The sequence below is a fragment of the Schistocerca nitens genome, chromosome 3 (assembly GCF_023898315.1).
Source record: "Schistocerca nitens isolate TAMUIC-IGC-003100 chromosome 3, iqSchNite1.1, whole genome shotgun sequence".
Lineage (NCBI taxonomy): Eukaryota > Metazoa > Arthropoda > Insecta > Orthoptera > Acrididae > Schistocerca > Schistocerca nitens.
In genome coordinates this window covers 370539549-370567096 of record NC_064616.1, presented here as the reverse complement: position 1 = coordinate 370567096, position 27548 = coordinate 370539549, and the positions used below count along the sequence as shown (strand labels likewise).

The 27548-nt window shown below is 39.7% G+C and overlaps 1 protein-coding gene across 1 annotated transcript in view; it reads right to left on the bottom strand.

Moving 5' to 3' along the window:
• Nucleotides 1-27548, bottom strand: part of LOC126249235 (uncharacterized) — a 492645-nt gene that overhangs the window by 101182 nt on the left and 363915 nt on the right. The window contains exon 5 of the mRNA XM_049950892.1: nt 283-403. Coding sequence (XP_049806849.1) covers nt 283-403 — 121 coding nt within the window. The remainder of the gene's footprint in view (nt 1-282; nt 404-27548) is intronic.

Genomic DNA, 27548 nt, shown 5'->3' with positions numbered 1-27548 from the left:
ACCCACATTGCCCCCAAACGTCTGTGTCCTTCTATCTTTTTAGATGTATGCCATGAAATTGGAACTTCAACAAAACTGAAAGGTGGTACTCTAACCAGAGGCATGTACTGTGCCATTTAATGAATAAGTAATTTTACATAATTTTTTTCTGAAGAATTTTAGATATTATTTATATGCTTCTTAGAATATTCTGCATGTTTCTTCTTCTAGAAAGAGCAGCACCAGAGATCAGCAAACATAATAGGAGTGAAACCAATACATGTAAGTGTGTTCACAACTTACCAGCACAGATGCCCTGGTTCATTTTCTCCCATAACCTGATCTAACAGACGCTTATAATGAGGAGAACAGTGTCCTTCTCTCGTGATTGTTGACTGAATACATGCTGCTTGTTGAAGGTACTCTGAAATTGTGAAAAGAGTCCAGGTTTAGACTTAATTCTATACATTCTGGAAGTTTTTGAAACTTGAATAATGCTACTGTTAATACAGTTTTTCCACGAAATCGTAAAATACTGTGGACAGCATGTCAGTGTATATAGAATGTCCAGAAATTTTTTCAAAGCTCTTCACCATGTGATGCAATATTGAATTTTAAAACAAAAATGCTTGTAATACATTATGCACCATTTGTGAGGAAACCCCTGACAAAATGAATGTTGAGAGATTACTACTCACAGTTACTACTCTAAAATAGTGTCAATAACTTTATGTTATAAGTGAAAGATGGACTTCTTGTTTCAAATAGGTTAGCAAAGGTTTTAGATCTGAAATGTGTTAATTTTGATAGGTACATGTTTTAGATGTTTGCCTCATCTAAGCTAAAAAAAATGTGCTCTTTCACTCATGAGAACCTGGTGGGAAAGCAGTTCTCAACTCAAAGATTTGTTTTAATATAGCAGTGCTTCATTAGGCATGCTCCTATTGTAAGTGATATGCCCTTTATACATTGTCCAGTCACTTTAATGTGAGCCCCTGCAAAAGCCTGAATAATCAGATTTTGTGGCACAGACTGCTGCAAGACATGTAGGAATAGAATCTGTGAGGTTCTGGAAGGTACCGACAGGGATGTGGAGCCATGCCAACTCCAGTGCCTCAGCCAGCTGTGCTAGCTATTGACAGTCCATGGTGTGAACAGCTGATCAAGGTGGTCCCATAGATGCTTGGCTGGGTTTAAATTTGGGGAGTCTAGTGGCCAGGGGAGTATCATAAACTCATCCTGGTGCTCTTTGAACCATACACTCACACTGCAAGCTGTGTGACATGTTTCATTTTCCTACTGATAGTTTCCATCATGCCAAAGAAAACAAACTGCTTGTAGGGGTGGACATGGCCCCAAGGATAGTTGCAACTTGTGTTGATCCATTGTACCTTCAAGAATGACAAGATCACCCAGGGAATGCCACAAAAACATTCCCCAGATCATAATGCTCCCTCCTCCGGCCTGGATCCTTTTGACGATTGTTGCAAGATGTTTTCTTTCAGACATTTTGCGCCATACATAGCTTGGCCATCTGTCCAATGGAGCATAAAATATGATTCATCTGAAAAGGCTACCAATTGCCACTCAGTGGATATCCTCTTGTGGTATTAGTGTGCCAATTCCAGTCATTGACTCCAATGAACAGCAGTTAGCAAAGGTGTCTTTAAACAGCTTCCTGCTGTGGAGACCCATTGAGGAGACACTGTTGGCAGATGCTTGGTTCATCTGGGTAGTCAGTTGCTCAATAGTTGCACATCTATTCTCCTGTACACATCTCCACAGCTGTTGCTCACTCTGTCATCTACGGTCCGTGGTGCACCACCAGTTGCCTCAGTGCTGGTTTTGTATAGCGCCATTTTGCCACGTACAGTATACCTTAACAACAGCAGTACATGAACAGTTTAGAAACTTATCAGTTTTGTAAATACTTCCATCCTTGGCCTGAAAGCCAATGATCATGCCCTTTTGGGCATCAGATAAATCATTTCGTTTCCACATTACAGTAGTGGCTGCACAGTTTTCCACATCCCCTGACACATTTCATATACTCTCCACTGCTAGTGCTGCTGCCTGCCGTGTGTCAGTGGTTACTGCACACTGACATCTAAGACAGGCAGTGGTCACATTAACGTGACTGGACCAAGTGTTGTAGGACACAATATGATCAGCAATTGGAGAAGCAAAACTTTGTAGCTGGTGGTCACTGTTGGGAGTGGCAAAAAGCAAAAGCCACTGTTCATTGTAGAAGGACTACAGTACAGCCCTGACTGACATGAGTGATTATTAAACTGTTGGTAGTGGCAAAAATGCAAAAGCCACTGTTCAGTGTAGAAGGGCTACACTTGAGCCCTGACTGACATTAGTGATAATTAAACTGGTGTAGTGTTTCAGAAAGTGAATCAAAAACCAAGATGACATGAAAGTCATTGTAAGCCAAAATCCATAATACCAACTTCAAAGTCCATGAATATAAACAGGGAGAGAGCACTGAGTCATTATGCATTTAGTAGGATACTATGTTACTGGAAGTTTCATTCAGTACTTTGCAGTGAATGTAGGTGAGCATTTGTCATGTTGATAGATTCCTCTGTCATTGCTTGGTAGAAATGAGGGCTGAACCATGGACTTTTGATTTGTAATCTGACATTTACCTGCTTAGCTATTGAGCCACATTTAAGGACTGACATTCTTATCAACCAGATCACTGCAGCGAAGATTTGGACTATACAAGGAACTTCAAGCAGAGTAGCACAACTGGTGTGACAAGAGATGCAAATAGCACATTTGTTTACTCCTATGTCTAGTTACTCAGACAAAGAGACAGAACACTTATACAATGAAATAAAAAACCTGCATGATAAAAGAAGTGACTGCCACTTCAGGTTTATACAGGGTGTTTCAAAAATGACCGGTATATTTGAAACGGCAATACAAACTAAACGAGCAGCGATAGAAATACACCGTTTGTTGCAATATGCTTGGGACAACAGTACATTGTCAGGTAGACAAACTTTCGAAATTACAGTAGTTACAATTGTCAACAACAGATGGCGCTGCAGTCTGGGAAACTCTATAGTACGATATTTTCCACATATCCACCATGCGTAGCAATAATATGGCGTAGTCTCTGAATGAAATTACCCGAAACCTTTGACAACGTGTCTGGCGGAATGGCTTCACATGCAGATGAGATGTACTGCTTCAGCTGTTCAATTGTTTCTGGATTCTGGTGGTACACCTGGTCTTTCAAGTGTCCCCACAGAAAGAAGTCACAGGGGTTCATGTCTGGCGAATAGGGAGGCCAATCCACGCCGCCTCCTGTATGTTTCGGATAGCCCAAAGCAATCACACGATCATCGAAATATTCATTCAGGAAATTATAGACGTCGGCCGTGCGATGTGGCCGGGCACCATCTTGCATAAACCACGAGGTGTTCGCAGTGTCGTCTAAGGCAGTTTGTACTGCCACAAATTCACGAAGAATGTCCAGATAGCGTGATGCAGTAATCATTTCGGATCTGAAAAATGGGCCAATGATTCCTTTGGAAGAAATGGCGGCCCAGACCAGTACTTTTTGAGGATGCAGGGACGATGGGACTGCAACATGGGGCTTTTCGGTTCCCCATATGCGCCAGTTCTGTTTATTGACGAAGCCGTCCAGGTAAAAATAAGCTTCGTCAGTAAACCAAATGCTGCCCACATGCATATCGCCGTCATCAATCCTGTGCACTATATCGTTAGCGAATGTATCTCGTGCAGCAATGGTAGCGGCACTGAGGGGTTGCCGCGTTTGAATTTTGTATGGATAGAGGTGTAAACTCTGGCGCATGAGACGATGCGTGGACGTTGGCGTCATTTGGACCGCAGCTGCAACACGGCGAATGGAAACCCGAGGCCGCTGTTGGATCACCTGCTGCACTAGCTGCGCGTTGCCCTTTGTGGTTGCCGTACGCAGTCGCCCTACCTTTCCAGCACGTTCATCCATCACGTTCCCAGTCCGTTGAAATTTGGCAAACAGATCCTTTATTGTATCGCATTTCGGTCCTTTGGTTACATTAAACCTCCGTTGAAAACTTTGTCTTGTTGCAACAACACTGTGTTCTAGGCGGTGGAATTCCAACACCAGAAAAATACTCTGTTCTAAGGAATAAACCATGTTGTCCACAGCACACTTGCATGTTGTGAACAGCACACGCTTACAGCAGAAAGACGACGTACAGAATGGCGCACCCACAGACTGCGTTGTCTTCTATATCTTTCACATCACTTGCAACGCCATCTGTTGTTGAAAATTGTAACTACTGTAATTTCGAAAGTTTGTCCGCCTGAAAATGTTCTGTTGTCCCAAGCATATTGCAACAAACGGCGTATTTCTATCGCTGCTCGTTTAGTTTTTATTGCCGTTTCAAATATACCGGTCATTTTTGAAACACCCTGTAAATGGAGATCTAAATGCCAGAGTGGACCTTAACCTGAAGAAGTTAATGTGTACACTGTGAACTCTTTCATTAAGAAACACCATACTAAAAAGTAGCTCTAACTATGAAACAGACCATAAGATCACTGACTATCAAAAATATGTCTCAATTTTAAATGACTTTAACACTGGAAATGACCATGGGTTGTGTGTGTATGCAAGATAGGCAAAAAATGATCAAGGAGAAGAAAATAATTTTGAATATTGATTATCTGAGTAAGAAAAGTTAGTAGCCTCACAAAATAGTTCAAGAAAGATTGTCAGACAAGTCATGTGGTGCAACTGAACATGCTGATGTGAGCTATGATGAAAATAGCTGCAACAAAGAAAAACACTAAGCTTAACGGAAAGTTAAGCAATGAGACAAAAGGTATGCTATTAAGGAAAAATAAAGTAAAAATTCAAATCAGTAAAAGTGAAATAGAGTTGTGCTACACTGTTAGAAAGAAAAATAAAGCTGACATAATGAAGAAATACATCAGCACATCTGCAGCTTCTACCACAATTTATCCAAAATATTGGAAGAGACAGAGCAGCTACCAGTAACATGAATTAAATAGCAAGCTATTCAAGAAAAAGTTTACAATCCATGCAATAACATTACCCAGATCACAAGCCCATAATGAGGCAGTTGTCTACCAGTTAATTAGTAACTGAATAAGCAATTGGCTGGGAACTGAAGTTACTGTGGTGTTTAATGCTTCAAGAAGGTCATTTCTTAGAGTAACACTTGCATGCAACAAAAGAGTGATACTGTGAAACTTTATTTTATTATTGTTTAATTAAACAGTGCTAGCTCATATAATGTAAATTTATTTTAATGTTGTTGAATTAAATAAGATTTGACTGTGATTTTGCTCATGCATATTGACATTGGTGACATAAATACAGCTTCACTTTATAAGAGGGTTGGAATTTTAATAGTGGCAACTATTCATTTACATCAGGTTACCTTCCATTCAGAAAGCTGCTGCACTCAGCAGCTGTTATATTGACTTGTAAATTATAGATTGCAGTGATCAGTCGTCCTTTATAAATTTTATTGTGCAGATCTAGCTTTTGGATGGAAGCCACTAGTATTCAATGAACTGTGGATGAAGCCCGAACAACAGGGAATTACATGCATTGATTGAAAATAATAGTGCATTGAGAATGGCTAGCTTCTAGCCTAAATCTAGATCTGCACAATAAAATTTAAAAATGACAACTGATGACTGCAATCTATGATTTACAAGTATTTATTTACAGCTCATACAAAACAGATACATGTTTCAAAGTTTTTCTGACCTTCAAAGTAGTCACCAGCACTGTGTATAATCCGTTACCAGTGATGTGGAAGTCGTAGGATACTCCTAGCAGTGCTAGTTGTGTTGATAGTTCAAGCGGCATGGTCTATTTCCCAATGAATTTGTAGCAGTTCTGAAGTGAATGCCATGAAGTGTTTCCTTCAATTTAGAAATCGAGTTGAACTTACGAGGGCTTAAGTCAGGGAAGTGCAGTGTGTGGTATAGCACTTAGCAGCCCCATCAGTCAAACAGATCAGTAACAGCTTGCACTGTATGTGCTTGAGCATTTTCCTGCAAAATGATGGTCAGGTCCTGCAGAAAGTGTCATCACTTCTGTCTCTAAGCTGGTTGTAGGTTGTGTTCCAAAAATGAACAGCATAGAGATAGAAGTGATGACGCTTTCTGCAGGACCTGACCATCATTTTGCAGGACAATGATCAAGCATGTACAGTGCAAACTGTTATTGATTTGTTTGACTGATTGGGCTGCTACGTGCTATACCACCTACTGCATCAACCACCTACTGCACTCCCCTGACTTAAGTCCTCATGAGTTCAACTCGATTTTTAAACTGAAGGAGACACTTCATGGCATTCGCTTCAAAACTGCTACAAATTCTTCAGGCAATAGACAGATCTGCTGAAACTGTCGACACAACTGGCACTGCTAAGAGTATCCTACGACTTCCACATCACTGGCAATGGTTTATACACAATGCTGGTGACTACTTTGAAGGTCAGTATAACTTTGGAACATGTATGTATTTTGTACAAGCTGTAAATAAATAGTTGCCACTATTAAAGTTCCAACCCTCGTATGTTTACAAACAGCACCAAGTGCTTGCTCATGTTATGAGAAACAGTGCACCCACTTCAGGGTTACATGAATATGTGTGTAGCATGTAAAAGATTACTTTTTCTAAAATGTTGACTTGTGTGAAATAAAGAAATTTTTTGACATTTACATTGGCCACCTTGAAACACTTTTGAATTCTAATCCTAATGCTTATAGACTGGTCCATCACAAATCTAGAAAATTATTTGGCTGTGTAATATCACAGAATTGAAACTATAAGCCGGCCGAAGTGGCCGTGCGGTTAAAGGCGCTGCAGTCTGGAACCGCAAGACCGCTACGGTCGCAGGTTCGAATCCTGCCTCGGGCATGGATGTTTGTGATGTCCTTAGGTTAGTTAGGTTTAACTAGTTCTAAGTTCTAGGGGACTAATGACCTCAGAAGTTGAGTCCCATAGTGCTCAGAGCCATTTGAACCATTTATTTGAAACTATAAAAATATGATCTCTAAAACTATATTCCTTGTCAGTTCAGTTATTTTACAAATGTCTTTGATTCAAACAGCAGAATGCAAAGACCAATTAAAGTAATGCATGCACACTTGAAAGCCACACACATTAGCAGTATGTTATCATCTGTGAGAATGCAATATGAAAGAGCAATAGTGTGAACATCTGATAGAGCCCACCCTGGGTGGGAGCCTATTAAAACCCTGCCGCTCCATGCTCATGGTCAGTGGTCACATTATTACTGCTTGCATACGTTTGCCTTATCTTATTGTGTTAGGTGTATGTTATGGTGATTGGCATACATGCCACAATCTAATAAAGTTGTACTAACATTCTTGATTGTGTTGTGTGTCCAAGTTACATGTGGCGATGAGGACGAAATTGTTCTCTCCACATTTTTCAATCACTTGTTGATACTCCATTGCGTTTATGATGTCTGATAGTGCTATTGATGAGTTTTTATGCCAGTTGGTTGATCAGCAAGGGATTCTTACTATGTCATTGGCACATCTCAGTCAACAGCAGAAGGCGTTTTCCACAGTGCAACACAATAAAACCCACATATTGCAAATGCTTGCCTCTGTTTCGGGCAGTTTGGGGCTGTCTAAGTCTACATCACCTTATACATTGTCCCTTGAATCTTCTGTTTTACCTGTTGCTACCCTGGTCATTTATTTCCTGCCGTTTCTGACTTACAATGAATCTGTTGAAAAACGGGAAGCCTACGAAAAATGGTTCGGGCAACAATTTCATGTATGTGGGTTGACTGATGTTACCTTATGCCATGCTTTCTTTTCATCTTGGTCACTGCCTCACATGTGTCAATTCTTTAGCCAACTATCCCTCCTGTAGCATCCATCTTCACTCTCTTTTGATAACATGTGACTTTCTTTCAAAATACTTCTGTAAATGGAAACACGTTATTGTTGTTTGAGTTGAGTTCTGTCGGTGTCACAAGAAACTGGAACATTCCTATAAGACTTGGGCAGCTGATCTCCACAGTTTAAGCCATCATTGTCACTTTGTCACTGATGTACACAAGCAGTTGTGTGCCGACCAAATGGTTTGTCATTTGATTGGGCCCCGATTGTATGGCTCGTGAGCGGGCCCTTCAATGTGAAAACCCCTCCTTCTCCAACGTTCTGACTATTGCACAATCATTTGAGGCTTCAAGAGCTGTGAGTACTCAAATTGAATCATGGTGTGAGATTGCAGAATTTCAACTCGCTTACCCCTGCCATTTGTCCAACGGTTCACAAGGGGCAATATGGTGGCAGCAGTCTGTGTGTGAGCAAAACATCATAGAGGCTGGCCCAACTCACTGCAGCCATGGCCACAACAGCAGCACAGCAAGCCTGGTAATGAGCAACTCAAGCGGTCCATGATTCCCTCTTATCCATCATGTTTTGTCACTCATGATAGGCCGGCTTGTCCTAAGCAGTGGGCCTTTTGCCACAGTGCAGCAAAACAGGCCACATTGCTCCTATTTGCAACACAAAATTCCAACAGCCTATTGCAGATGCTGTCATGAATGTCAGTTGTGTATTGGCAATATCCAATCAAGCCAGTAAGCTTTTAATTGATGTCAAGGATATCAGAAGGCTATGCACATGCAAGTCAACTATGCACATGCAAGTTGACACTGGTTCTGTTGTATCACACTCAACTTGCAAATGTACATGGACTTGGGTTCTCCCCCTTTAATGCCACTGTCACGTACGTTAATCACCTACAATAAACAAAGCATTCCAATATTAGGTAGTTTTAGGTCCCAGTCATACAAATTAGTGGTTCTTCTGCCGTCTTTCCTGGTGGTGAACAATGCACACACCAAAAAATTTTTTTTGTTTGGATGCCTTTAAGCTTTTTGGGTTTACCATTTCCAATGAGATTGATCTCATTTCTGATCAAGTGCCTTATACACAACTCAACTCTTTATACTCTGAATTTTCCACATTGTTTCTGCGGGCTTGGGTAGTGCCACTAATTTCAAAGCCCACATCACCATGAAACCTTCAGCCAGACCCTATTTCTTCCAGTTCACCCAGTGCCAATGGTACTCTATGACCAAGTGAAGGTAGAGCTTGTCTGCCTCACAGCCTCCAGATTCGTCCAACTGATTGCATCCAGTGAATGGGCTACCACTTTAGTCATTGTCAGGATGGTTACAATTTTGTGGTAATTTCAAAGGTTAGTGCCACTAATTTCAAAGTCCACATCACCATGAAACCTTCAGCCAGACGCTGTTTCTTTCAGCTCACCCGGTGCCGATGGTGCTCTATGACCAAGTGAAGGCAGAGCTTGTCTGCCTCACAGCCTCCAGGGTCATCCAGCTGATTGCATCCAGTGAATGGGCTACCCCCTTAGTCATCATCAGGAAGCCATCGGGATGGCTACACCTTTGTTGTGATTTCAAAGTTTCTATCACTGGCATTTACCCCTTGGCATGCCCTGATGAATCTTTCACTAAGCTTGCTGGTGGTCAGTATTTTTTTCAAGATTGATCTCTCTGATGCACATTTTCAGCATCCCATTAATGCAGACTCTGAATGGCTCTTGGTCATTACCACACCTTTTGGCTTGTATCAATATTTGTGGTTGCCATTTGGCATGGCCAGCGCCCCAGTGATTTTTCAACAGTTTCTCAAACAACTTACAAGGTCTGTGCCTGGCTGTGCCAGCTATCTTGATGATATTGTGATCTTCGGTTCCTCCACTGCTGAACATCTCAACAATTTATGTATGCTCTTCTCAGTGTTACAGGCCTCTGGGTCAAAATGCAATTTGGAAAATTGCTACTTCTTTCACCTTTCTATTGTTTATCTTGGGTTCGAGGTCACTAGCGCTGGTATGAAACCTTTTCTTCGGAATGCCTCTTCCATTGTGGCTCTTCTGCATCCTACATTGGTCACAGAACTCCAGTTTTTTTTTTAATGTAAGATTGCTTATTATCATCAGTTTTTGTGTCTGCTCCTGGTAGCGGAGTGGTCAGCATGACGGAATGTCATACCTAACAGACCAGGTTCAATTCCCGGCTGGGTTGGGAATTTTTTCCACTCAGCGACTGAGTGTTGTGTTGCCCATATCATCATCATTTCATCCCCATCGATATGCAAGTCACCAAAGTGGCGTCACCTTGAAAGACTTGCACCAGGCGAACGGTCTACCCGACGGGAGGCCCTAGCCACACAGCATTTCCATTTTCCATCAGTTTTTGTGGGGTGGCATCAACTGCACAATCGTTACATGCCTTGCTGCACAAGGGAACATCTTTCCACTGGTTACAGTTGTATGAAACATCATTTTCCAAACTTAAGTCTATGTTACAACCTGCACCTTGCCTTGTACTCTACAAACTGGGTCAATATTTAGTGTTAGCAACAGATGCATCCCAACATGGGCTGGGAGTGGTGTTAGTTCATAAATATTCTGATGGCTGCAAGCGACCTATTGTGTATGCATTGAAGGTGCTTAATTTGGATAAAACTGGTTATTCATAAGTAGAGAAAGAAGCCCTGACCATTGTATATGCCTTAAAGAAGTTTCATGTTTTCCTGTATGGTGTAAATTTCCATCTTGTCATGGACCACAAGCTGTTAGTTTCTCTGTTTAACCCCTCAGCGTCATTGCCAGACAAAGCAGCGCATTACCTTCAACACTGAGTGCTGTTCCTCTCTTGGTGCAACTATGAGATTCACTTCTACCCCATGGCTAAACATGTGAATGCTGATCTGCTCTCCTATCTTCCAGCTGGTAAGGACTCAGTTTTTGATCAGGAGGAATTACTCTCTTCCCACATTGATGACTGTGCTCAACAAACTGTCAATGGTTTTCCAGTCACTAGCACTCAGGTTGTGCTGGCTAGTACTACCAATCCAATTTTATGGAAAGTGATACATTGCGTACACCGTGGCTGGCCTGAGGTGTCTCCATCGCAGGCACTCAACACCCTCTGTAGCTGCTGTGTGACACCGGTAACATAAGCACATTACAAAAAGGTAACAGACACCAGGAAGGTAAAATTATCACCTTGCACCACACTGCACAATGCACTTTGATCAGTCAGTATTCAAGGTTGCCACAGCAGCCCACTCCCCCCCCCCCCCCCCTCCTTGGAAAGCAGTAGAGGCTACAACTAGAACAAATGGCACATTGTGCCTCAACTTTCTTCTGCCCACCCTGAGGACTTTGGAGGAGGTGACCAACATATTCCTGTGGCAGGCTGCTGAAGCGGGGACATGGCTGGGCCAATTCAGAATGATTTGAGGGTGGTAGAAGGGGGAAACCAACAGAGAGTGCAAAAATATTGGTAGAAATCTCAGTCAGCTAGGCAAAATTGTCCTGCTGCTTTATGTCCACATGAATGCGTGGCGTGCCGGGAATATTCAGGTACTTGCATATGAGCTATCTGGCTGTGCGAATCAATACGCGAGAAGTTGAGGCAGGAAACTATGCTGTACCTTACACAGGTGTTGCTGCATGCAGAGTGGACGGGGTGTGGCCATTGCATGTTATTTTCATACTGGTGTTACTACCACATAACTGCTCTCACACTCATTTGTCGACCTACCATGGAAAGCTGGTTTAAGTTGCTCAATGAACACAGTTTCATTCACACCACCATTGCCGATGACAAAGTTGTTCATTATCCTTGTTGTTACTTGATATAGGCCAGAATTTGGAGGAGTAGAAGGCACACATAGAGTGTCATCACACAGCCAAACATGTTGTGGATTTCAAATGTGAAAATAAAAGGACAGTGTTGTTCATTGTGTTGAGGGTTATGTGTGCAAAGTTCTTGTATGAGCAACTCAAGTTTTCATAGAAAACCTGTGTGATCACAGGACAGCCAAGTGGTTGGGAGAGTTTGCATGATAAAGTCACCAGGAACACGTAGCAGTTTACCAAATACCAATTGCGCCAACAAGAAAGGCTGTGTGTAGGCCTAGCATAGCCCATGGCAATAAATTGAGCCAGGCATCTTTGTGGCACATGAGAAGAGATTTTAGGGAGTGATGCATGCGCTCCACCATGTCATTACTCGCAGTGTGATAGCTTGTTGTATGACTGTGATGACTGCCACAAAGGTTAAGTAGCTCATTGAACAGAGAATCCTCAAACTGATGTGCTGATACTGGATTTCTGACACCATTGCTAATAATATATCACTCCCAAAGACTGTTTCCAAACGTCTTGGTCAGCCACACTGAAGAATGTTGTCTTTGATGGGGGATAGTCCAGAGTTCCACATCCTGCTAAGAGGTAAATCCTTGTCTCTATTAATCAGGTTGCCTGCCAGCCTAATTTCCATATCCGCAAAGGGCCCCATTACACACTCAACATTGGAGCTCCCAACTACCAATAATCCTACCTTCAGTGATTGCGCAGACCTTGCGGACTGAGAGGCTTTCTCTGTAATAGGGCGAGTGGCTGTATCTGGCTCAAGGTCTTTGGCAACCATAGGTAGGACCTGAAACCTGTTTGTCAGAAAAACTGGGAAGGCCCTCTGATTGGCCCCACAGAAAGCCTTTCACTGCCAGCCTTTCACTGCCAGCCTTTGAATGACCTTCCTCTTGACCACAGGTGAGGTGTCAACCTCAGTGCAGTATCCAGGGTGGCCACAATAACAGACTGATTGGGGGACACATGGGCCATGCTGGATGTCCCTTAGATCTGCACATCCAGTCCCCCTGCAGCCAATACCAACTGGAGCTGAGTGAAACAGCAATCACAGTTCCTATCCATAGAAAAGACAGCAGAAATATATTCTAGGCAGTAAACAAACAAATTTCTGAAAATAAGTCACTCCTGTTTGAAGCTCATAAAAATATTTAACAAATGAATGGCATACTCACCTGATCTGCTGCAAGAATGTAAGGAGCTGTCTCACTCACTAACTGACACTGAACTGTTCTAACCAAAACAAATGACTGCCTGTGTGATACAAGAGTCGACACAAGCTGTGGTGCTTTACACTAGACTTCTATTAAAATGAAATTCTGTGCCTGGCAAGCACTCAGATGTGCAATAAATTTATAAATTAAACTAGTAACCACACAGACAATCAAAAATAAGTTGCTCTGGTTTGAAGCTATTAAAAATATATAACAAACAAATGGTTTAGTTGCCTGATCTGCTGCAGGAACATAAGGAGCTGTCTCACTGTTGGTCTGACAGATACTCAGCTGAGTTTAGGAATTATGATGAAGTAGTAGTTCTACCAGCTGACAAGGGAGAGCCATGGTTGTTTTGACACAGGCTGATTACATCCTAGAAATAGATTCACTACTTAGTTGACCCGGCTTACAGAAGATTATGCAGCAGCCCCACAGAAAGGATTAAATGCAAGACTCTTTCACTTTCAAAATGAGCATGTTGCTGGAAGATTTGTGCAAGGAGCTTCATGCTGCTACTGCCATTCTGCCAAGGTTGTGTGGTCTGCAAAAGAGACATAAGGTAGTGTTACCTTTATCCCTGTAGTTAGTAATTTGGGTGCACCCACTTACAACCTGGCAAAGTACTTCACATCTGTTCTTCACCCACTTGTTGGCAAGGGTGAAAACTATAACTCCAATTTTGTGGATTTTATTCAATGGTTGAAATCTTTGAGGCTGCATCATTCAGATTTATTTGTGAATTTCTATGTTGTGAGATAACACATCAAAACTCGTGAGTAAATCTAAAGGATTCAGTCTCGAAGATTTCAACCATGTTGAAGAGTCACTGAATTTAATAAGTGAAAAACTGAATGAAGATTTGGTGAATCTTTGCAGTCAGTGTTGACATGCATCTATTTTTCATTTAATGGAAATATTTTTTAATGAAATGATGGGTTGGCGAGGGGTAGGATTTTGAAGTAGGGCATTAAGGACATTGGCTTTATAACCTGTGTGCTTCTGAAGATAAGTTTACTACATGTTTTTTGCCTGGCACCATTTATGGAATTTTCTAAACTGATATTTGGACTCCTTCAGCTGTCTTCAGCCCAGTATTAAATTTACTGTGGAGATCAAAAGTGATAGACAGCTTCCATTTTTGGATGTAATGGTTTAAAAAAGACATGATAGCACTTTGGGAAAACCAGCATATACCAATTGATATCTGTATGCAAAGGGTTGCCACCCATTATACCAACACAACGTCATCCTTGTGGCTCTGTTACACAGGGAATATGCTATTTCCGATGCAGATGATCTAACACGGGAATTTGCACACTTGGTGTATTCATCAGGCTATGCAATTTGGACCATATTTGTAGATGTATGAAGAAAAGCATAGCTCTCTGGCATTTATTCCTTACGCAGGAGACATATCCTTTAAGACAGCAGAATTTTAATTAAATTTGACATTAAAACTGTTTTTCACCTGCCTGCCAAGATCGGGGCACTACTTGGCTGTGTCAAGGATGATTTAGGGTTTAGGAAGCCTGGCATGTACAGAATTTCATGTCATGGTGGGAAAGCTTATGTTGACCAATGAGTTTGTACAATTCAGTACAGGTGTGCAGCGCATCAACATCACGCAGCCTGACAAATCGGCAATAGAGAACATTGTTTAAACAGGGAACATGGAATGAAATTTCATGAGAGCAATATAGATGCTATTACATCCAGTTTTTTGGGCAGTGTTCATGAGGGCCTCCCCAGTTTTTCTGACAAACAGGTTTCGGGTCCTACCTATGGCAACCAAAGACCCTGAGCCAGATGCAGCCACTCACCCTGTTACAGAGATAGCCTCTCAGTCCGCAAGGTCTGGGCATTCACTGAGGGTGGGATTATTGGTAGTTGGGAGCTCCAATGTTGAGTGTGTAATGGGACCCCTTGGGGATATGGAAGCACAGGAGGAGAAGGAATCCAGTGTGGAATACTGGGAAGAGTCATTCCAGATGTGTTGAGGCTGCTTCAAGATACTATGAAGAGTGCAGCCAACTGCAGGTGGTGGTTCATGTGGGTACTACCAATGTGTGTCAATTTGGATTGGATGAGATTCTCTCTGGTTTTGTGTGACTAGCTGAAATGGTAAAGACTGCCAGTCTTGCTTGCAACATGAAGGTGGAGCTCACCATTTGTAGCATCATCAACAGAACAGATTGTGGTTCATTGATACAGAGACAAGTGGAGGGTCTGAATCAGAGGCTCAGATGGTTCTATTACTGTGTAGGCTGCTGATTCCTCAACTTGTACCTTAGGGTGGTGGGTTTCTGGATTCTGATTAATAGGTTAGGGGTGGACTACATACAAGAAGTGGTTACATGGGTAGTGGGGGCTGTGTGGAAGGGATTGGGTGATTTTTTTAGGCTATAGAATCTTGGGAAACCACAGAAAAAGGGTGTCAACCTAAAAGCATGCAGGAAAAATGCTGGAAGGTAGACCTAGCAACAATCAGTATTGGAGCTGTAAATGTCATGGCTGTGTTGGGAAAGAATCAGAGCAACAAGCACTAATAGAATGCACTAAAGTGCAAATTCTTACAGGTATGGAATGCTGGATAAAGCTGGAAATAAGTTCAGCAGAAGTTATTACAAAGAACATAACTGTATTCTGAAAGGATGGATTAAATACAGTTGGTGGTGGAGCATTTATTGCAATCAGAAGTAGTCTACCTTGTTATTAAACTGAAGTAGATAGTTCCTTTGAGTTATAATGGGTAGAGATTATTCTTGACAACTGAAATAAATTATTAATTGGTCCGTTTTACAGACTGCCTGACTCAGATGATACAGTTGCTGAACAGTCCAAAGAAACCTTCAGTCCCATTTCAAATAGGTACCCTACTTATACAACTATAGTTGGTGGTGACTTTAACCTAGCCTCACTATATTGGTAAAAATACACATTTAAATTCAGTGATAGGCACACAATATTGTCCGAAATCATACTGAATGTGTCGTTAGAAAATTATTTTGAACTATTGGTTCTGAAGCCCACTCAAAGTGTAAATGTTTTGAAAACATATTTGACCTCTAAGCAACAGATAATACTGAGAAAATAGGGAGCATCATGCTGGATACAGGGATTAGTTACCACAAGGTCATTGTAGTGACACTGAATACTATAACAACCAAACCCACCAAAAATATATGAAAATACATGCAAAAAAAAAAAAAGATAAAAATTTCCTTGATATATTCATAAGAGATAGTCTCCACTCCTTCCAATCTGACTATTTAAGTGTAGACCAGATGTAATTTGGATTCAGAGAAATAGTATTGACAGCAATCAAGAGATATAGATCAGATAAATTAATGAGAGGTGGTACTGATCACCCATAGTACACAAAACAGATCAGAACACTATTGTAGAATCAACAAAAAAAGGACTGCAAATTTAAAAGAATGTAAGACCCCCAAAATTGGTGAAGTTTTTAGGATTTTGAAATTTAGTGTTAACTTCAATGTGAGATGCTTTTAATAGATTTCACAATGAAACTCTGTCTCAAAATCTGGCAGAAAACCCAAAGAGAATCTGGACATATGTCAGGTACACCAGCATCAAGACACAATAAATACCTTCACTCCACAATACAAATGGTACTGATGACAGTGCCATTAAAGCAGAGTTACTAAGCACAGTTTTCTGAAATTTCTTCACCAAGGAAGATGAAGTAAATATTCCTGAATTTGAATTGAGAACAACTACCAATAAGAGTAAATTATAAGTAGATATCCTTGGTGAAGCAAAGCAGCTTAAATCACTTAATAAAGAAAAGGCCTCCAATCAAGGTTTTATATCAGTCAGGTTCCTTTCAGAGCATGCTGATACAATAGCTCTCTACTTAGCAACCATATACAACCTCACACCCATTGAATGATCCATGCCTAAGGACTGGAAAGTTGCACAAGTCACACCATTATGCAATGAAAGAAATAGGAGTAATCCTCTGAATTACACACCCATATTACTAACATCGATTTGCAGTAGGATTTTAGAACATATACTGCATTCAGACATTATGCATTACCTTGAAGAATATGATTTATTGACAAACAGTGAACACAGGTTCAGAAAATATTGCTCTTGTGAAATGCAACCAGCTCTTTATTCTCATGAAGTAATGAGTGCTATTGACAGGGGATGTTAGTAGGTTCCATATTTTTAGATTTCCAGAAGGCCTTTGACACTGTTTCTTACACAGGACTTCTAATTAAATTGCATGCCTTTGGGGTGTCATCTCAATTGTGTGACTGGATCCATGATTTCCTGTCATAAAGTTCACAGTTCATAGTAACTGATGGAAAGTCTTCAAATAGAACAGAAGTGATATCTGGCATTCCCTGAGGGTGTGTTGTAGGCCCTCTGCTCTTCCTGATCTACATAAATGATTTTAGCAGCAATATGAGCTGCCCTCTTAGATTTTTTGCAGATAATGCTGTGATTTAAAATCTTGTTAAGTCATCAGATGATCAAAAACAATTGCAAAATTATTTAGATAAGATATCTGTATGGTGTGAAAAGTGACAATCAACTCTGAATAATAAAAAGTGTGAGGTCTTCCACATAAGTACTAACAGGAACCTGCTAAATTTCCATTACACAATAAATCACACAAATCTAAAGGGTGTAAATTCAATTAAATACTTAGGGATTACAATAATGAATAACTAAAATTAGAATGATCAATTATCACATATATAATGTTGTGGGGAAAGCAAACCAAAGACTGATTTATTGACAGAACACTTAGGAAATGCAACAAGTCTACTAAAGAGACTGCATACACTACTCTTGTCTGCCCTCCTCTGGAGTACTGCTGTTTGATGTGGCATTGGAATTAAATAGGATTGATGGAGGACGTCAAAACAGTTCAAAGGGAGGCAGCCCATTTTGTATTTTCATGAAATATGGGAGTGTGTGCCACAGATATGATATGCAAATTGGGGTGGGTATCATTAAAATAAAGGCATTTTTCATTGCATCAGGATCTTCTCAAAAAATTTCAAACACAAATTTTCTCTTCAGAGGGAAAAATGATCATCACAATAAGATAAGAGAAATAAGAGCTCACATGGAAAGATTTAAGGGTTTGTTTTTCCCACGCATTGTTCAAGAGTGAAATGGTAGAGAAATAGCTTAAAGGTTGTTTGATGAGCTCTCTGCTAGGCTCTTAATTGTGAATTGCAGAGTAGTTATGCAGATATAGATGTAGATGAAGGAAACAAATAGCTGCTGTCTCTGCAGAGGAGGTGTTATTCAATGGTGATTAAGCCTGATACAGTGTGTGGAACACTTCTTGCCTAATTTCTTCTACCCGATCCTCAGGGAGGCTGTGTACTTCTTGTTCCACAGAGCAAATAAATTCTGTAACTGTAAGCTGCCTTGAAGCCAGAGCAAAATTTAAATGGGTTTCCAACACCTACACTGTGGGGCCGCACAAACCCTTACTTGAAAGATTAATCACAGTGTGTCAATGTGTACCTCTTCTGACAGTGTAGGATGACTGAAATGCCATTCAAATCTGGAGGACTGTCTGGTAACAATACTCCTGTGTGCCACCCTGATAGTATCCATGTGGAACCATCAATCCACTCCCAGACATCTCTTGACAACCATGATTAAACGTCCAAATGTAAGCAAAATAAATCTTTGCAAATAATACACAGCCATCTATGGGTAAAACAAAAGCGTTCCTCAATCAGCAGTTGACTCGCATACTCCTTAATCGTATTAGCCCCCACACTATTAAAAAACTGAAAAAATCTGACAAAATTAGGAATGTTACCTCCCTTATGCTATTTCAGTAAGAAGGTGAGTGCAGCACCTTCCCTAACTCCCTTTCTTCCTCTGAAGTTTCCAGCTTCTGTACAAGTTCCACCATCTCCTCCTCATAGAGGTACTTGACGCAACTGTATAGTTTCATAATAATTCTTGGCAGTCTCCTTGAGTTTGCTGCCATTTCTATTGTTATGCCAAAAATAATCAATTGGGTGTAAGTGAGTGAAAATTAAGACAACTGCCACAGTTAATGCAAGGGGCCACATAAGTAGGTCAGACTAGAACTGACTGAACATCATTCAGGCAATTGCCAGGATGGTTCCTTTGAAAGGATGTGGCCTGTTTCCTCCCTCCTCTTTAAACAAAACAATCCAAGCTTGTGTTCCATCTCTAATGATCTTGTTGTTGATGGGACATTAAACCTTGATCTTCCTTCCTTCTTCTGAACATTATTTATCAGGGACTGCTGCTGATACAACAAGAATTGCACTATGACATCAGGTGATTACTACATTGCAAGATACAGCCAGAATGGAGCTATCAGTGATGCAGCAGGAAGGCACAGACGTTATTGCATTTGTGGCTCAGTTATTTTCCATCCAAACCACGGACTTGTTGTGGCTCATGAAATAAAACCCAATGCTGCAGCAAAACAAAGATGGGGCAGAGCACATAAATACTCAGCATTTTTAATCAAAGGACCGCAGTCTGCCAGCCTGAGGTGGGACCTACTTCACAAATCTACAAGTCTATGTGTCTACATGGCTACCAGTTGCTGGCAGCCACAATGGGGCACCAAGCTGCTGGTGTCAGTGGTCGTAACTGGTGCCATTGCTACCTTAGCTGCATGACACATATGAGCCTTAAGCTGACCACAGCACCTTCCACTGTGGGCTGTGTATGGTTTACATCCCATGGATGCTGACCTCACTGGGCGTTGGCATGACTCTTGTCTTACTGAATAATAAATTTTTGATTTAGTAATGCTGTATCACTGACGACACATTGGACATCTGCCAGGCATGCACTCAATTCCTCATTGTTACCCTGCCTGGATTGTGGACTCCAGCATCTTGAGCTCCAAAAACACCATTCATCATTAATCATAGTGGTTGACAACCTCAGTCACTATACTATAATCAACATGACTCACTATTTTGTTCAATGAGCTATCTGCCAGCTTCAGGAGAGAGTTTCCACTGAAAACTGAGGTTAAATCCTTTCAGTTTAATTGTGAGATATGATGTGATATCTCTATTTGTCTGTCTTGAAGAATCACTGAGTTTTATGAGTGAAAAACTGGATGAAGAGTTGGTGAAGCTTTGTCGTCATGAGCTGACATGCCTGTAGTTCCAGATGATGGCAATATTTATATAAGAGACTGATGGTTTGCCTATGGGTAGTTCTTTATCGCCCATAGTTGTCAGTCTATTCATGTAGGAATTTGAGGATAGGGTGCTGAGGACTTCGGCTTTGTAAGCAACATGTTACTGGAGATATGTTGACAACACATTTTTTGTTTGGACACATGGACGAAATGTTCTTAATCGATATTTGGACCATTTCAGCTATCTTTACTACAGCATTAAATTTACTATGGAGATTGAAAGTGATGGGAAGCTTCGATTTCTGTATGTAACAGTACACAAAAAAACATGATAGTACTCTGGGACATAGTACTGATTGGAAACCGATAAATACTGCTATATCCAAAGAGTTGCCATCCATCATATCAATGCAGTACCATCCTTAGGACTCTGATATACAGGGAATATGCTATTTCCAATACAGATGGTCTAACACAAAACTTGCATCTTGGTGTCAGTGTTTAAGGAAAATAGATACTCCAAGAAGAAGTTAGGACCATAACTGGAGGTACATGAAAAGGATCACAGATTTCTGCCATTTATTCCTTGAACTGGGGGCATATCTTTTACAACTGAAGGAATTTTAAGTAGATTTGAGATTAAAACTGTGTTTCATCCACATGTCCAGATTAGGGCAGTACTTAGCTCTGTCAACGATGATTTGGGAATCAGAAGGCCTGGCATGTACAGAATTCTTTGTCAGTGTGATTTACATTGGTCAGTTCATTCATTCATTCATTCATTCATTCATTTATTGAGCATCCATTTTATCATATACAATGATATAGGAGTTGTCATGTTACATTATATGAGTTTGTAATTATACAGTAAATTAATAACATAGGCCTACAGATAAATATATATCTCATGCAGCGTATAGTCGATAATAACAGAACAAACAATAATTAATTATTTATAGTGCATACTATTTCATACATTTGTTTTTCAGATATGACTTATCATTATCATTGACCGCTCTAGTAGAGCATAACAGAACAAACAATAATTAATTAATTATAGTGTGTACAGGCAGACTACTTTCATACATTTGTTCAAATATTAATTATCATTATCATTGACCACTATGTCACTTTGTTCTGAAAATCCATGTACTCTGTAACACTGTATGTACTCAGTCAATTTGCACAGTTCAGTACAGGTGTGTAGAGCATCATTGCCACATGAAGCTACAACAGCCTGACAAATTGGCAGTAGGAAGCACTGTTTAAACAGGAGACCAGGGATGAAATTTGATGAAAGCAAGATAGTTGCCAGTAAATTCAGTTTTTTGGACAGTGTTTATAAGGAGTCAACTGAAATTAGGTTAGTAGACAACTTGACTAATAGAGATAAGAGTTTTCATCTTAGCAGGATGTGGAACTCTGTATTATCCTGCATCAAAGACATCATTCTTTGGTGTGGCTGGCCCAGATGTTTGAGGGCAGTCTTTGAGTCTGATACACTGATGGTGCTGGTGTTTTATTACAGACAGTGTCAGAAGTACAGTCTTGGGGACAGCAACTGTTATGGGCAGCACATGTACCATCTGCAGTATGAGGGTCCATACAAGATAATGGTTTCTAGCTTTGACATCAGTTTTCAGTATGACTCAGCAACAGAAGCATCTCTCCTGATGCATCACCAAAATATTGAGTCATGTTGATTTTAGGATCTGACAGCAAAATTTGAGGAGGCTACCAATAGATTCTGTTACCATATCACTGTCTAAATCAGGAGCTTTTCTGGATTTTTGTTTCATTTCACCCCTACCCTCACAATAGCAGGGTGATTCTTTCTGCAAAACATTAGTCAGTGTCTCATTCATCTGACTTATGTTTCATTAGGCAGAGGATTTATCATTTCCTTGTCTCTAGTGCACCACCTGCCTATTCCCACAGCCCATTATTAATGTTAGTTATTCCTCTTAATGAGAAATGGTGAGAGAGCTTAATGAGAAAGTAATGGTAATAAGGAAGGATGCTGAAAATAGTGTGACTGCTATCTTGTAGGTGTGCATTTCTTAAAAGGCAAGCAAAAAGGAAAAAGAGTAATGTACTGAGAAATTGGTACACCAAAAATAAAGTGAAGCAGCCTTGTACAACATAAAGAAATTAAAAACAAGGGCTTTGCCCAAAAGTTTTGGACACATAAAGAATCTGGTCAACAGCTGTATTTTTCTTCAGTAAAAATATTAGAATTTCGCTCAACCACATAAAATATATGCCAAGATCACAAGTCTCATGACACATCTTGAGAGAATGCTCTCATCCTTTAGACAAAATGTACAAGAAACTTTAAAAAAATTGTTAATGTTCTAATGATAAAGAACAGTATAACTGTGAGATTTGTCTCTGCTTATTAAAGTATATATGTTTTTTTCTAATAATTCTTGTATGTGACTTATAATCTTTTTACAGATATTATGTGGATAAGTCAAATTTTAATATTTTACAGCTTACAGTTGAAACAGAAAACTCTGTATCCCACTTTTTGTATTATATTTATAATGAATACTTGTTTATATTTCCATTCTTTGGTACTATATGCACACTTCTTGGAAATGTCTTTCAACACACTGATTTAGAATGTTGCACTCTCTTCATCTGAAGAAAAGTGCTGCCTTCAGATCTTTTGGCTTTGCACGAGTGTCACATCACATATATTGAATCAGTGAGGCAGCATTCACACCCTTGAAAAAGTTGACAGTTGCATTTATGTGAGCTTGTTCACTGTACTGGTGAAAAATGTATAATTTATTCTTGTTAATCAGAAAAGACTTGCCTGTAAGTAATTGGAGCTATGAAAGGTGTTCAGAAACAGTCAGGTTTTATGCACCAGCCAGGCTTTCAGGAATTAAATCATTCCTCATGCTCGATGGCTATACAGTATTTCTGAACAGTGCACATTGCAGTCCACAATGTTTATTCTTGATCTGATCATCAAATCTATTCTGTTAAGGACATGTCAATCCATTTGTTTATTTATTAATTACATTTACATTTTTCTAGATTTCCCACTCAGGTAACCAATGAAAACTTCCTGTATATTTAACCCTCAAAAGATAAAAAAATTAACTGATCATAGGGGCAGGAAGTACTTCATACCAACAAATATTTTATGATCAAGTGTAAGGTCATTTGAAGAGAACGTTCAGTGGCTAGGGTACAGGATTGAATAAGAATGTAAGCCATATTTGTGCTCTTCAGCTGGAAATGGAGATGAAGATATTCCAAATATGGAAGAAGGCGGCAAGACTATCAAGAGATTTATTCCTTGATTCACTGATACATCACATCCCATATATTTGATCATTAGTTGGAGCCTTTAGGGATGGAAAATGACTCAAGATACACAAATAAAATATCACACAAATGCAAATATTGTGTACTGTTTGTGTATGCAGCACTTTTATTAATGATGTGCAGCTTCTTACATATAATGGACATTACTCACACTCTATATTTCAGAAGCTGCACATTAGTATCTCGCATAGCTCACAGAAATAACACTACTGCTACAGTAAAAAATAATGCAACATTTCCAGTAACAATCTTCTACTCATGTTCATTTGTCATTCTTTGCAATTTACATCAGCATCCTAGACCATCAGCTGCAGCTCTTTCATCTGGCTATACAAGGCTCACACTAAAATAATTGACACACAACTCATCCAGAGTGTGTATTCATCCCACAAACATGCACTGGCTACTGGTCCTTAGTAGCATTCCACCACTATCCACAAGAAAATCACAGTCATTGCTGAATTTGTGGACAAGAATAAAAAAAAATTAAAAAAATAAATACAAAAGCCCAGTTACCAATTCATTCAGAAATTTCATTATCGGAACCCCAGTGACTAAGATCTAGAAAACCATCATGGCACATAGCAATCAGCCTGCAGAATAGTAATTGCAAAATGCAAGACATCTGGAACAATCAATGGTAGGAGCAATCTTCCATGTAGCATTACCAACTAATCAAAATTCCCTGGGAGTGACCAGCAATTTTTATCTACCCTAATAACACTGGAGCATACTGAATCAGATCAGAACTAACCAGGGCAGATGCAAAGCATTGCTACACCAATGGGAGTGGAAGTTCTGCCCTGAATGGGACTGTGATGAAAAGCAGCAAACGTTACACCACACAACATTTGAATGTTTCCTCAGAGTGTTCAAGCCAACAGCTTTGCTGCAGTGGTAACACCAGTTCCCATCAAATCACCAAAGTTAAGCACTATCAGGCTTGGCTAGCACTTGAATCAGTGGCCGTTCAGGTCTGCCAAGTGCCATTGGCAAGTGAGGTGCCATCAGCCCTTGTGTGGCCAATTGAGGAGCTATTTGACTGAGAAGTAGCAGCTCTTGTCACAAAAACTGTCAACAGCTGGGCGAGCAGTCTGCTGAGCACATGCCCCTCTGCATCGGCATCCAGAGATGCCTATCAACTGAGGATGACATGGTGGTTGGTCAGTACCATTGGGCCTTCTGAGGCCTGTTCAGATGGGGTTAAGTTTAGTATTTTTTTCAGATGGAGGACATAGTTGCAACTGACTGGATTTCAAACCTGGACCTAGAGCTATGAACCCATTAAGAATTTGACATCGTGTGTTTGTATGTAGAAATGTATATATTTGTTTTAAATAGTTGTCTAGTATATCTACTGTTATCAGACAATAAAAAATAGTGTGCCTTGAAATAAACATCATACACTAAATTCTTCTCATCTCTCCCAAAGTGTTGTTCTACCACCCGATCAACCAACTTGATCTCTCCTTATTCGCCCATGTCCAACCAATTGCCTTATGGGTAATATCTATCCAACAAACAGAGATGCAAACCCATTTCATTCACCCAGTCACCACACTCTGTTCTGATCTTGTCACAGTTATGTCTTTATTCATAAAAGCCTATGTCACCTGTAAGAGCACCCTCATTATACATTAACTCCACTGCAATTTCTTCCCAACTTTTTTGTGGCCATGACCATGTGAACAGGACAGAAATGAAAATTTCCTCACTACAAAAAAATAAATTGAAGAAAGCAATTGAGATTGTAGCTGATCTAGCCATCTTAAAGTGTACTGTAAAGTCAGTATTGGCTGTAGGGGGACAAAAAAGTTGTCATTAATAACAGAAACAGAAAACAGTCAGATCTTACATCTGAAAAGTGCTACTTGTAGATGACAGTCATGGCTATGGTACTGCTTCTAGTCTGAACCTAAAATGAGATATGAAAGCATATGGTTTTTGTGAAACTAGGAGACTGTTTGTCTGACTAAGGAATACGGTCAAGTCAAATGAAGTGAAATCATTAAATGATTGTGATATTTTTGTTCTGATGGGTGGTTCAAATGATGTCTACAAAAATGAGAGGCACAAAGCATGAACCAAAATTATATCTAAGTAAGCACTGGAAGAAGATTTCACACGTCATGAACTTCACAACAGTAATCTTGGAAAGAATTATTTATGCAATTCAACTACAGCTGAAATGAAGAGTAAATTAAGGAAGCCAAGCTCAGGTATGTTAATGCTAACTTGGCCTTCAGATTGTATGGATATTTTATAAATGATACAAGAAAGTAAAGCAAAATGCAGAGTATTAATCATCAAAACTGCATTGTGACTATCCCCTGTACAAACAGGTAGCATCCACAGTCATTTGTTCTCAAAACAGTGAGGATAACAAAAACATTATTAAAACAGTAAACACTCCAGAAACCACAGGTTCGAAAGTGAATACTGTCTTAATGAATTCAAAGATGTACATGTAATATACCTTATGGAACACTGGCTTAAAGTTGATGATATATGACTACCCAATTTCACAAACTATAGTACTGGTTCATGCTAATGCAGAACTTCCAAAGGACTTGACAGTTGCTTGATATTAGTCAGAGTAAGTACTCAGTTCCATGAACTCACAAAAAATAGCAGCCTAAACGTTGAGAGACAAATTTGAGCACTACGGTCTTAAGATCAGTCAATAAAAACAAATAATTGCCTGCATTTACAGGGTAACAGCTGGTAATCTATCAACATTCCAAGAAAAACTGGAAAATTTATGACTGACTACATGAGATAAAGCACAAGAATTATATTATGTGGGGATTTTAATATAAACTTTGCCTCAAGTCACATGAATCATCTGATGTAAACAACCTACTGAATACATTTGCTAAGTCTAACATAGTAAAGTTGTCTACAAGAATAACACCCATTCAAAAACACTAATTATACACCTGTACTCAGCTTAGAAAACTTACCCAATGGGCTTTCTGACCATGAGGCCCTCTTACTTAAGCTCAAACCAATGGGTGTCTCATACAGATAATCTCATGCACTGAAGAGATATTAAAGATACCAACAAATTAATGTTAATTAAGCACTTGCTAAAGCATGAGACCTAGGAAAATTTTGATCTTGAGGATGACATTGAAAAGAAAACAAAAATATTTGTTGATAATCTGGCCATTATTTTAACATTGCCTTTTCTCTCCAAAAAACATACAGAAAAACTACTGAGAACCAACAGATCAAAAGGATGGATCACCAAGAGAATAATTACCTCCTGTGCAATCAATAAAAACTTTACAAAGAAAGTAACATAAACAATGATACAAACTTCCAAAGATAGTTTAAAAACTGGACATGATTGTCTTAATGGGATTTCTGTGATCATTCATTAAATAAAAATATGGCTTTTCAGTCTTTTGATTGCTATTTTTTATTTTCAATGACCGGTTTCAAGCTAGCTGCCAATCTTCAGATCATATATTGCAGTTACAGAGTAACTTGTCACTACAGAACCAATAGTTCTGTAGAACGAATAGTTCTGTAGAACCAATAGTTCTGTAGTGACAAGTTACTCTGTAACTGCAATATATGATCTGAAGATGGGCAGCTAGCCTGAAACCGGTCATTGAAAATAAAAAATAGCGATCAAAAGACTGAAATCCCATATTTTTATAGTTTAAAAAGTATAAAAGATACTCAAGAATGTCATAATTAATGTAAAACAACTCTCTACCCACCAGTTTATTGTAAACTCAGATAACATGAGTAAACCACTTCAGGAGTAGTCCCAAAATCAGACAGATCAATTTTCATGGCGCCAGTAACCAAACAAGAGGTACTAAAAATCATAAGAGTGACACAAATCATTATTTTCATGTTAAGTTGATGATATCCCACATTTGTTGTTAAAGAATATATGTGTAGAAATTGTCACTCCTCTGTGTAATGTGATCAATAGCTCAATAAGCAGAGGATGTTTCTCAGAAGTACTAACAATCTTGAAGGCAATTCTAATTTGAAAAAGGGGGACAGTCATGATGTGAACAATTAGCATCCTATTTCCATACTCCAAACTATATCCAAGATATCTCAGAAAGTCTTATACCTCAGAATCAAGTGTTTCTAGAAA